The 11,692-nt window shown below is 43.0% G+C and overlaps 1 protein-coding gene across 2 annotated transcripts; it reads right to left on the minus strand.

Moving 5' to 3' along the window:
* Nucleotides 1-379: 379 nt before the first annotated feature.
* On the minus strand, nucleotides 380-10,968 carry marchf7 (membrane-associated ring finger (C3HC4) 7). Of its 2 annotated transcripts, none has more exons than XM_072683634.1 (11): nucleotides 10,916-10,968; nucleotides 8,574-8,759; nucleotides 6,193-6,351; nucleotides 5,800-5,965; nucleotides 5,469-5,648; nucleotides 4,103-5,192; nucleotides 3,218-3,387; nucleotides 2,890-2,993; nucleotides 2,231-2,332; nucleotides 2,005-2,053; nucleotides 380-1,591 (listed from the first exon to the last, which is right to left on the minus strand). In XM_072683634.1, the coding sequence occupies exons 2-11, from the start codon at nucleotides 8,748-8,750 to the stop codon at nucleotides 1,494-1,496; spliced, it is 2,295 nt and encodes a 764-aa protein (XP_072539735.1). In that variant the 5' UTR covers nucleotides 8,751-8,759; nucleotides 10,916-10,968; the 3' UTR covers nucleotides 380-1,493. The 2 variants fall into 2 exon arrangements, with proteins under 2 accessions (XP_072539735.1, XP_072539736.1); XM_072683635.1 differs by lacking the exon at nucleotides 10,916-10,968 and adding an exon at nucleotides 9,690-10,210.
* Between the last annotated feature and the right edge of the window lie 724 nt (nucleotides 10,969-11,692).

Here is an 11,692-nt window from a genome sequence, read left to right on the forward strand (position 1 = left end):
GTAATAAGCGGTTCTGCATGGTATTTAGACCTGCTAATAATAGTCATTTTATATGTTGATACATAGACCTGGAAATGTTATGGCTGTGTAATCACATTGCAATCACAGTCAGGTCACATGGGATTATATTGAGGATAGCAAGGGTAATACTAATAGTGTTATGGTACTATACAAGCCTGGTAATAAAGGGTATTCACATTAATAGTGATATATGATGGTACAAAGACAGGGTAATAAGTGTATATTGCACTAATATTACATGGGCTAACATTTTAAACACATCGCATAACTAGTAGCTAGGTGGTGTTCCTGTGTTATCTAAGGACCAGAGTCCAGCCTGTGCAACACTAAGAAAGGAGTAATGGCTTGTAATTTTCTTACATTAGCAACAGCAATATTTATTTGGATACAAGTCTACCTTTAAAGTAAGTACTATATACCAACACCAAACAAATCTGTACAGATAATACATAACTGCATATGTACCTTCTGGAGGACGTTTACACTGTTACACAGTAAAATTTCTCCCAGAGAAAGCGGTTATTTATGTCTACATTGAATCAAGTTAGACAATGCATAAGAAAATTTGGAGCAAATAAAAGAGCAGCCCTTCAACAGCAAGGCCCACCGTCTATTCTGGAACATAATTAAAACAGTGTTTCTCTGAATAACATGGGGTGCTTGTAAAACAAATTCAGAACACAGGCCCAGAAATGAGTAGTCAAACGTGTGTGGTGTACCTCCATACACCAAAAACTTTTATTAATTATTGTACTTAAATTGAGAAATCAGAAAGCAGAGCAAATTACATTAGAAAGCGACAATTAAACAGACAATGGAAGAGTCACCTATGAGCTCACACTCTTTGATCAAAAGTAGCTCCATTCTCACACTCGTTCTCTGAAAACTCACTTCAAAGCAAATCCATTTGTCACATTTAATAAAAAGAAATTAAAGGGAATTATTTTGCCACCGTCTTTGATACGAACCAACATCTCACCACATCCTTCTATCATCTTACGCAGTTCAGGTTTGCCTTGCTTCTCTTTATCCGCAGCTTCTTCATCCAACATACCAGCCTCGCCACCCTTGCCCCATTCCATGTGCTAGCACAGTAAACATGTAAAGCACTCATGGTTCAACAGTTCATTCTTTTCACTGAATAAAGCTTCACATAGCACACTCGGCAACATCAGGAGGAGGGGGGGTGGGGGTTATAGGGAAACAAACTAAACAAAACCAAAAACCAACATAAAAATCCCAATCCTAAGGGTGGGCGGGTGCTGAACACACCTCCCAGAGACAAGGTTATCTGCATATCGTGAATGCCCACTTTAGGGCTGTAGACAGTGTTTAAGGTACCATCACTGGGACGCCGGTTCAGGTCTCTGCATGTTGGGTGATGGAGCAGAGGTGAAGCGCTGGGAGGAGCTGGATTGTCTGCCATTTTTTCTACCCCACATTTTTTTTTTTTTTTTTTTTTTTTTACACAATTAAAACTCTTCCTCCTCTTCCTCATCCTCTAGGTCACAGAAGTCAATAGAAGGTCTGCTGTCTCGCACCTCCTCTTCATCGGATTCAGCATAAGAACCTTGGGGAGTGTTAGGGTACAAGAGCAAAAAAAAAACAAAAAAATAAAATTCATATATTTTTTACATTTTTAAATATTCAAAAAACACAGACACAGTGCAAGAGAGAAGTGCACAATGGGGAGGAGAGAGAGACCGGGTGCAAGAGAGAGGGGGGGAAGTAATTAACTACAAAAGTAATGTAATTATAAAATATATTTTATAACATTAGTGGGCACACACATACACATTTGCAGATAAGCCACTCTCAACACACCCACCTTTTCCATTTGCAATTTTGTCATAAAAATCCAACTTGTGAACTAGTACTTACCCTCAAACCTAACATTTGCTCACTGATTTTGAATAAGTCCAAAACACCAAACTTGCTAACCGAGAACCAAAGTAAAAAACAAATATTTTGAAAGAAACGTACTTTCAAGATTGTCCATGTGTTCGTGAAGAGTTCTCGCCAAGTTGAAAAACTGAGCGAGAGAAGAGGAGAATGTTTTCTTCAAGTAAAAGGTCACATTGTTGGCAAAAGATTACATTTCAAAGCAAACATGTACTGTAGTGCATTTAGAGAGGGTTTACTGGCTGGGATACAGATTTGACAGGTTGAGATGTAGGAGCAATGATAGCCAGAGTTATAATATGCTTACCCCAGCTTCATTGACTGCTCCCAGCACATCAGAGAACCTCTGCTCACACAGGTGCAGCAGGACCACCAGGTACAGGCCACAGCTGATGAACTCATACTCAGACTAAACAAACAAGAAGACAACACACACACATACGCTGATTGGATAGAAGTCATAGCTCATTAGCTTGATGTCTTGGTTAAAGTAATCTCACGTTTTTGTTTGAAACGGCCCTGGCCAGGGGGGAATTTCCAAAGCATGACCAATATGACTGTTTAACTGACTGTGTCTCTCATGCTTCTACTTTTGGATAGGTTAGCTCTGAGCTCAAGTTATTCGGCCAAACTGAGAAACCCTACTAAACCCATAGAGAATTCCTTGTTACCCAGGCTTCAAAAAAAAAAAAAAAAAAAAATCAAATACATGCAAATCTATCTATGAATTCTGCCAAACTCTGCATAAAAGTAATGGTCAATACTATATTTATGAACTGTGTACTAGAGGCTACAAATACAGCTAGAACAATAAGGACCCCAAAACAGAGCCTTGTGGAACACCACACTGCACTACCCATTTACACTAACATTAATAGTGGTTTGTCAATATTAAATAAATAAATAAACAAACATGCATACATACAAATAGAACGTCAATAAAAAAGAAACTCTGGTGTCCCCTACCCGCTCATGAGACCTGTACAGCTCATTAATGTCAAAGTTCTCAATGTTCAGGTGCAGCTTCTCCTTGCACAGTTCACAGGTAGTGATGGCCTCCAGTGTCGAACCTGCAAGTTCATGACAAACAGAACAAAGAGTTAGAACAGCATTATAAACAAGGTTTGTGGCAATTAACAGATAGATACAGTATTGGTCCAGGTGCTGTTACTGAAATAAACAAAAAGTTTACTTTGTCATCCGTTTTATCATCACGTATGGATTCTTCACAGAGACAGAATCACACAAGAGCCAAGTACCATTAAGCATTAATCAAAGCGGAAACGTAAGATACCAGAGCTGATTTTGGAACGGAGCCACTTCTTGATGCAGTCCTGGTGCACATACTGCAGGCTGCCTGTACACCTGCATGGCTCGATCAGCGGGTTTGAACTTGAGTTCTCTCCCATCTGACAGATCCTGCACAGATCCCCTTCTTCTTCATCCGAGTCTTCCAACAGCAAACTACAAATAGAGAGTGGTCCGGTCAACATACTTGCCAAACGGCAGCACAGACAAAGGGCAATTATGAATAAACAGCACCTGGTGTAATGCCAAATATCACCTGTCCAGGAGATTTTCTTTCAAACTAATTTTCATCTAGCCACAGAAACCAATAAAATGAACAGATAAATTGCTATAATACTTTCATTGCCTCCAAAAAAACAAATGGGGTTTAGAAGAGACCTCTGGCACAGCCATGACTAATGGAGACACTACAAGCAACATTTTACAAATCCAACCAGGAATAATTACATCCAAAAGAATATTGATTATTTTACTGGGGATTTCCACAGCATTCTAGGCAGCACTCCTTTCTGCCATTAAGTGCATCTTGTGCACCAGACATCCAGACATGTGTCATGCATTAATTAAAAACTTACATTAAGTTACAATCAACCAAACCAAATCAACCTGGTTTGGTACATCAGATTGCCGATTAATGGCCCATCAAGACTTTCCAACCCTGGTCTCTGGAGCATTTTTCCCACTCCAACACACTAGTCCAGTAAATTAGCTCTACATGATATGAAAATTGGTATGTTGGAACAGAAGTACTGCAGGACCTGGGTTGGGAATCACTGCTGTACAGATGGAGGCTACTAGGTTGTGTTTTGTTTTTTTTATGTAAAAAGGCAATCTGGAAAGCCTGACAGTATAGCAGTGATGGTCTATGTACCTTTCCTGAATCTTCCGGAGTCTCTCTGGATCTCGGGAGGGAGCAGGCTTCTCCTTTGCTTGTGCCTCAGCTTGATTTCTCCCATCCATTCCAACATCTAACCCAATGATCACATTCTCAGGCATGCGGAAGAGAGGACTAGACAATACCCTCGAAACACCAGGGCTCCGCCCTGGGAGACGAGAGGCATCCTGCAAGAGAGCTGAGGAAAGTCCAGAAGCTCCAGCAAGGGGAGCAGCCGTCGCTCCTTCCGACAGGTCATCCTCTTCCTCATCCTCCTCATCCTCCTCATCATCATGGTGCATATCTCTGTCAGGTGTTTTGCGTCCCTCTGGGCTGCTGAGGGGGAACTGTGGGGAGCGCCGGGCTTCCATGCGGGCACTCTCGTCACGGCCCTCTCTCCGACGGCGGGAAAACAGAGGGGTGCAGCGGTTCCAGTTGAGCCAGGACAGCCCTCCTGGAGACCGGAGTGATTCTGCTTCTGGCTCCACATCTGCATTCTCATGCACTGGAGACAGAGCCTGCTCACGTCTGCGAAGAAACGCAAACGCCTGTGCTGGATCGGTCTCCACACTCTCCCTACTGACTGTGGGTGGGGCTTCACTGGAAGTTGCCTCCTCAGGGGTGGAGTCAAATGACCTTGAGGCAGAGTTGGTGCTGGAGGCAGAGCTAGACTCTTGACTGGAACGCCTGGAAAAGAGGCGGGACAACAGACGTCTGGTGGTGCTTCTGCCATCAGAATCTCCACCCTCAGGGGTGGGAGTTGGCACAGGGGCGGGGCTAGATTGAGGGGTGCTCGAAGCACGCTCGCTGAGGGGCGTGTAAGGGGAAGAGCTCCAAGAGGAGAGGCACGAGGGGTCCGAGAGAGAGGCAGAGGTGCGGGTGGAGGTGGAGATCGGGGCATCTCTGTGGAGATGGGAACTGGGCTGATAATCAGAAGCCAGTCTGTGGGAGCTGCGCTCCAGGGGTGATGGGAGGTACTCTGAAGTGAGACGCCGACTGGTGGAGCTGCTTTCTCTACGAGAGGAGTACAGGCTCTCTTTGGGTCGAGCTCCCTGGGCATAAGTGGAGGTGACACGTTCTGGGCGATCTGAAACGCAAATACAACACAGTGTTAAACCTGATCGCTACAAAGTGTAGTAAAACTGATTAGTGGCCAATAGAACTGTGTGGCACTCACACACTCACTCATGGAGGTTGCCAGATTTTATTAGTGATTTAAAATGGGTTTCTGAAATAATTTCACTTTAGGCTTATTCCCTTATTGATAAAGATAGGAGCCTAGTATTGTGGGACAGAAAAATAACTGCCCAGCAAGATTGCAAAGAAGAACAGACTTTCCTGCAAGGACTTTGTCTGTACATACACAGTGAGGAGGTCAGTGCTGTGGGTCTGTAGCTGCTACTCTCTCCCAGACCAGACAGTCCAGAGTCCATTCTCTTCTCCGCTTCCCTGCGAGCCCACAGACCCTCGGATGAAGACGAGGAGGATGAAGAGGAGGATGAGGACCTGGACAAAGGGCTGATTGAGGATTTCCAAGATGAATCTAAACACAATGTCAGTTTGTTATTCACCTGCACATCAAAGAACTACACATTATACATATACACTGTAGGTAAACAATTTTAATATACTTTAAATAGTCTTTATCCACTGCGGATTTGCAATTCAATTGACATTGCTTAGTTCAATAGTACCTGGTGTGCCTCCCAGGCTGGTATATGTGCTGCTGGGTGTGGAGGTAAAGGAGCTTCGGCTGTATGCTGCTCTGTTTGTGTAGGACAGCTTGGCTCTTTTGGACTCACTGTCTTGAGTTGTGCCAAGAAGACTGGAGTATGACCCTAGACCTCTCTCTGAATCAACCTGTAACACACACACACGGAAAACTACCATTACACCATGATGACTCACACAAGTGACTTCATCTGTGAACACACAGGCAAAGTGCAGGAATCACACTGCCAAGACAACACAGATGAGACAAAAAGCTACTTGCTTAACTTAAAAATAAATAATAATAATAATAATAATAATAATAAAACACCACATGCGTGGCAAAACTGCTTATGAGCAAACAAAACAATATTTACAGGTTTGCTTCTGCCCCCATAGGACGACTCAGTCCACTGGCGTTCAAATGATGGAGATGAAGAGGAAGAGGAGGAAGAGAGGGGTGTGGACAACTTCCACCTAGAGTGGCGACTCTCTGAGGAGCTGTAATCTCTGGTGGCTCCTGAAAGGCAAGGGCTCTGCAACACAGGGAAACATGATAAGAATTATTACAAAGTAAAAGAAAATATGGATACAGATTAATGCCAGAAATGTATGTCCCAAAATTGTATAGGCTTGCCCTCCTACAACATATAGGAGGGTTTATTATACCATAAATAAAATGGGTCACTGTAAAAGAACTGACTGCACATTGTTAAACTGCTAGATTTGCATTCTGACCAAAAATGTAGGACATATAAAATAGTGCACATATCACTCAATAAATACTATTTTAGTGTTTTGTATTGATTACTATCCAGTCTGATCGACTGATTGCCATTTCACAACCTGTATTCTTTTTTTTTTTTAAAGGATTTATTCATTAATTATTATTATTATTACTACTAGTACATTATAATAATGACTACTACTATATTATTATTATTTTTTTTTTTTTTTTTTTTACACAACGTACTGTACTGAGAACACACAAACCGGTGTGCTCCTTTGTCTAGATTTTGCACTTGCCGTTCTGACCATCATTTTTTTTAAACCAATAAAGCAGTGCACAGTTCCCACTCCTATAGGATGTAGATACCAGTGGTTTATTGCACCTCTACAATGGAGGCACAGTGTAAAACAGTAAGTGGATCTAGCTTAAGGCCACAGTCCCTCTGGGTTTTTGCATTTTGCGGAATGGGCATGGCTGTGAGTGGGGCCAGAAATCAGCAGTGTAAACAGTCCTCCATTTTGGTTCAGCAGTTTCACAAACCAGCTAACGCACCTTCAAAACTACTAAAACCCAGAGGAAAAGATAACTGCCATCTGATCCCACCTCCCAACTGACTGTGTCCCATTCTGCCTCACGCCCATGTAGTATTTTATTTTATGTTGCAAACAATGTTTAATATTTCTCAACACTAAGCAACATCCAAACATTAGAAATTGCGCTAAAAATGGCTCCAATCTACAATCACAATCCTCATAAGACTCTGCTCATAGCAACCATCACACAACTGACAATGTAACCAGACACACAACTCCCTCCTAATGTTAACACACTTAGCAAACAAAGGTGTTTTGGAGGCTAAAGTGACAAGCTGTGTTTAAAGGCAATGTGTGTACACCCTGGATAATGACATGTCATGGTGTTTAGTTATCACTTGTTTTTGCATGTGATCCTCCACAAGCGCACAGGGTCAAAAACAACTCGGGACACTCTGGTAACTTTATCTGGCACGTCACTGGGTGCCAAGTTGGCTGAAACCCATTAGGGGCCACCAATCCAGCCTGCCCTCAAAAAAAATAAATGTAATAAATAACCAAAGCTTGTGTAATATTAAACAGAGCAAGAAGCTAACAGAGCTAGTAGGGATAATATAGCAGTCTGGTCTACTTCCATTTTTTTTTTCTTTTTTTTTTTTTTACAAAAACAAGTTCATAGCATCAGTATTACTTAACATACCCAAATAAAGAGTCAGATAAGAAAAGGTTAAATCTACGTTTTTCATCTTCAGATGTGAAGTGCCGCCTGTTCTCTAATGGAAGTGGAGGATGTGGATAAAGCTCAATGAGGGGGAAGGAACACTTCATCACTGACATGACATGGTCTTAATTATTCAGAAAATATAAAACTGTCTATATACTTTGGGGCAGCACCAAAGTAAATGTCTGGAGTCCACTGGTATTGTTTAAGGATTTACAAATAAACAACCTAGTGTAGGTCACATTAGGGTAAAGGTGCACGTATTTGTCACTGTACAGTGTGCACTGCACAGCGAAACGTGTCCTCCGCATTTAACCCATCTGTGGTAGTGAACACACACACACACACACACACACACACACACACACACACACACACGTGTTAGGGGCAGTGAGTACACACACACACCCAGAGCGGTGGGCAGCCAACTCCAGCGCCGGGGGAGCAGAGAGGGTAAAGGGCCTTGCTCAAGGGCCCAACAGTGGCAGCTTGCCGAGCCCGGGAATCGAACCCACAACCCTGTTATCGATATCCCAGCGCTCTAACCGCTGAGCCACCACTGCCCCACCACTGCCCCTGTTGTAATTTCGCAGTCAGACTTTGTACACAACATCGTAACAATACAATAAATGAAAACTCATTTTTTAACCTGTTTTAACAGACAACACATTAGATCAGTATTATTACACAGTTATGTGTAATATTTTTTTTGTCTCAAACCGTCCAAAGAGTTGTGCTAGGTTTCACTTGTGGAGCTGCATCTTGATTCAGTACCTGATAGTCCGAGTCTAGTTTTCCCGTGCCTCCCCTGCTGAAGCGATCAGCCCCCAGTACACTTCCTCTGCCATACAGCCGACTTGCGCTGAGAGCCGAGGACGAAGAGAGGGACGAAGGTGAGGACAGGGACGAAGAGCTGGAGATGAACGGCAGTCGACGAGGCTTTGAATCCATCGTGTGTCACTAAAAAGAGAGAGAATCAAAATATACTTCGATTAAGAGGGCAACAAGTTACGACAACTTGGTGGAAACAATTAGTACTAAAGAAGATAGAACTGTCAGATCATAACAGAGGCTGGCAGATCAAGGAGAAGTTGGGTTCTTGAAGCAATACAAGCATGCAAATGAATTAAAAAGAAAAACATTCAGTTCACAGCCGTGCGCCTTCAGCAAAAACATGACTCAGTATGACTGTTTTCACAGTCATCAAGAACAGCAGACTGTGCCGCACGATAAGACCACCATGCTGGCTTCCAGAAGATCTTATCGTCGACCTTGGACCCAGAGTGCAGCTGTGCATTTGTGACATTTCCAAGAATTCACGCTGTGCAAACGGGTGAGTTTATAAATTATAATGATCTAGAAGCACTTAAGACAAATCTAGCCACACAAGACCCAGGAACACATTCAGCCTGGACTGCTGGATGTGGGTAGAGAGGTAGAGGGCTCACGCGTGGTTTATTTTTCACTTTACTAACTCTTTCAGACAGGCTCGCCACGCCGAACCACCATCAGCAACTCTATAAATACCCCTCTACAGTACAGTATCAAAATAGCACCCTTCTGCTACGGAGACTTGAGCTTTGTACCCTAGGTCTCTTGCCATTTTCCAGTTTGCATTTGGTAAATAAGAATGCTGCTAAACTTAACCTGCACAAAAAAAAGTACCACTCCACAGAGGAAACGGGGAAAGTGGAAACTCTGAGAAATGCCAACTTGTCTTAGACCTTCAGAAAGGGAAACTCAGACACACCTACCTTCATCAAGGACATTCCCTATCCATTCAGAAAAGTTCTGCGAGAAAGGACATGTTCAAAGAGAGGTACAACTTCATCTAGAAAAGAAGAAACTCAGACACCCCCCCCTTACACACACCCCTCATCCATTTCCTACCCCTCCAGAAAGTTCTCCAGCACTTCCGACAGTGCTTACACACTGGGCCAAAATAGAAAAGCTGCTTCTGTGCACTTTGTTCAGATGTTGTGATGATATCCCCCAATTCTCCGTTCCACTTTTCTGAGAACGTTGACCTACAGCGACTGTCGTACAGGTTATTACTGGTATTTTAAGGTGTACCCTCCTTTGAATACACACCCTTCATAAGAACAGAAAAAAGGGTATATCCAGTTCTTCCTGTGTAACTAGAGAGGAAACACCTTGTGCGATGAAAGGATGTGCAAACTCTGAAGGGTACTGAATAGCTTTTTGGGATTCTGACACAGCTGAAGTGACAGTACTTGTGAAGTAGGTTCACAGGTTGGCCAGCTCCCTCTAGGCCGAGGGATTCCAACCCTTCATACAGCAAAAGTCGAGACCCATCGTGCAGGATTTATTATGCCAGCTGGTGAGATGATATGAAGGTAATGCGCTGCGATGCCTACGGGTTTTATTCGAGACCATTAGCCGAGCCTGCAGTACACACACACACACACACACACACACACACACACAAAAACACACCACTGACCTTTCAAAATGTCTGTCTCTGGCCTCGGGAAAACAACGTTCAGGCACCACGACTCGTGGTGGGCTTCGTCAAACTTGCAAGATAACAACTGGGACTCAAACTCTAGCTATAAAGTTGACAGCAGTCTGGTTAAAGCGTCTAAACCAAGTGCTGACAAGTGCTTAGTCTCTGGGTCATCAAATGGACACGTTTTCCTATGAATTTATCCGAACTGAGGGGGAAACACTAGCTAACGTTAATTAAAGCCCGGATCGGCTAGCTTAGCTAGCTAGCTAGCTAGCTACCTGCTTAAGACGTTAGCTATGTATGGTTTCCCTTCTTATAAAATAGCAGAGTTCAACATATTCCACATAGCTAACTCCAAAGAGTAGGTTTCATTGTCAGCAGTCAGAGAGACAAAAAGCCAGGCCTTGTTTGCTTCGCGTTAGCAAGCTAGCTAGTGCTAGCTAGCTACTAGCAGGCTAGCTAACCCTGTCTGCCCAACTCTGCCCACTTCTACTGACAAAACAACAAAGCGCTGCACCGCTCTTGCACAGCCCACCAATGCAGCCCACCGCTTATGAACGCGTATTTGTTTAATTTACCAAGATAGCGTCTTAACATGAGGACAAATGCGATTACAGCCGCAGCACATAACGCAAAAGTGTCTCACCTCTGATTTTCCGTTTCTCTGCTTTTAGTATTAATGGCGCCTGTGTGTTGATATAGGGGAGGTCATGTGATCGGCCGTTTCGCGTTGCTCGCTGTGAAGGCTGATTGACGGAGCGTTCAACCAATAATCAGATCGGTGCAACCATACGCCCCGCCCCCTTTCTCTCGGTCGTGCAATAAGATCGCTGATTTTGTCTTAACGTGCTGTGATGGAGTGTCTGCCGTATTTGTACAGAAGAGCTCAGTTTTAGCGCTATAAATCAAACAATAGCGGCAGTACATAGTGTAATTAAATACGACAAAAAAAAAATCAAATACTGCACAGAACATGTTAGGAATTAAAGAAGGACTTAGCGGCTGGGTTTAATGACATGGGGATCATCTGATGATATGAAATAAAACCAGACAGAGGTTTTAATGTATTTTAGTCGTTGGTTTAATTGGCCAGCAGGGGGCGCTGCGTCGTGCCAATTCGTATTCTTCCTCTGTGCGCTTTGATGTTGTTAGCATGGAGCCACATGGTATTTATCCTATCAGGAACATAATTAGAAATGCTGAATGCTGCAAACGTGATAATGAGACATTAATTAGAACAATAAACATCAACCCTATTGTACTTAAGTCTTAATGCAGTATGTGCACGCCTACGTTCCTTATTAATGAACATGCTAATGTATTAGATAGTGGATCAGTGATGTGATGTCCCAATGATGAAATGTAAGAATAATGTCCTACAGTGTCCATTTAAAGTTGGGCACATTAAAGTATGATTATTTTT

This window comes from Salminus brasiliensis, chromosome 7, assembly GCF_030463535.1.
Source record: "Salminus brasiliensis chromosome 7, fSalBra1.hap2, whole genome shotgun sequence".
In the NCBI taxonomy this organism is placed as follows: Eukaryota; Metazoa; Chordata; class Actinopteri; order Characiformes; family Bryconidae; genus Salminus; species Salminus brasiliensis.

Excerpts from the sequence above, each read along its gene's own strand:
- marchf7 (XM_072683634.1), bottom strand. The coding sequence starts at position 8,750 with ATGGATTCAAAGCCTCGTCGACTGCCGTTCATCTCCAGCTCTTCGTCC. Across the intron at positions 5,966-6,192 it reads ATGGGGGCAGAAGCAAACCT|GTTGATTCAGAGAGAGGTCT; the intron begins GTAAATATTGTT and ends TGTGTGTTACAG. Across the intron at positions 2,994-3,217 it reads CCGTTCCAAAATCAGCTCTG|GTTCGACACTGGAGGCCATC; the intron begins GTATCTTACGTT and ends ATGAACTTGCAG.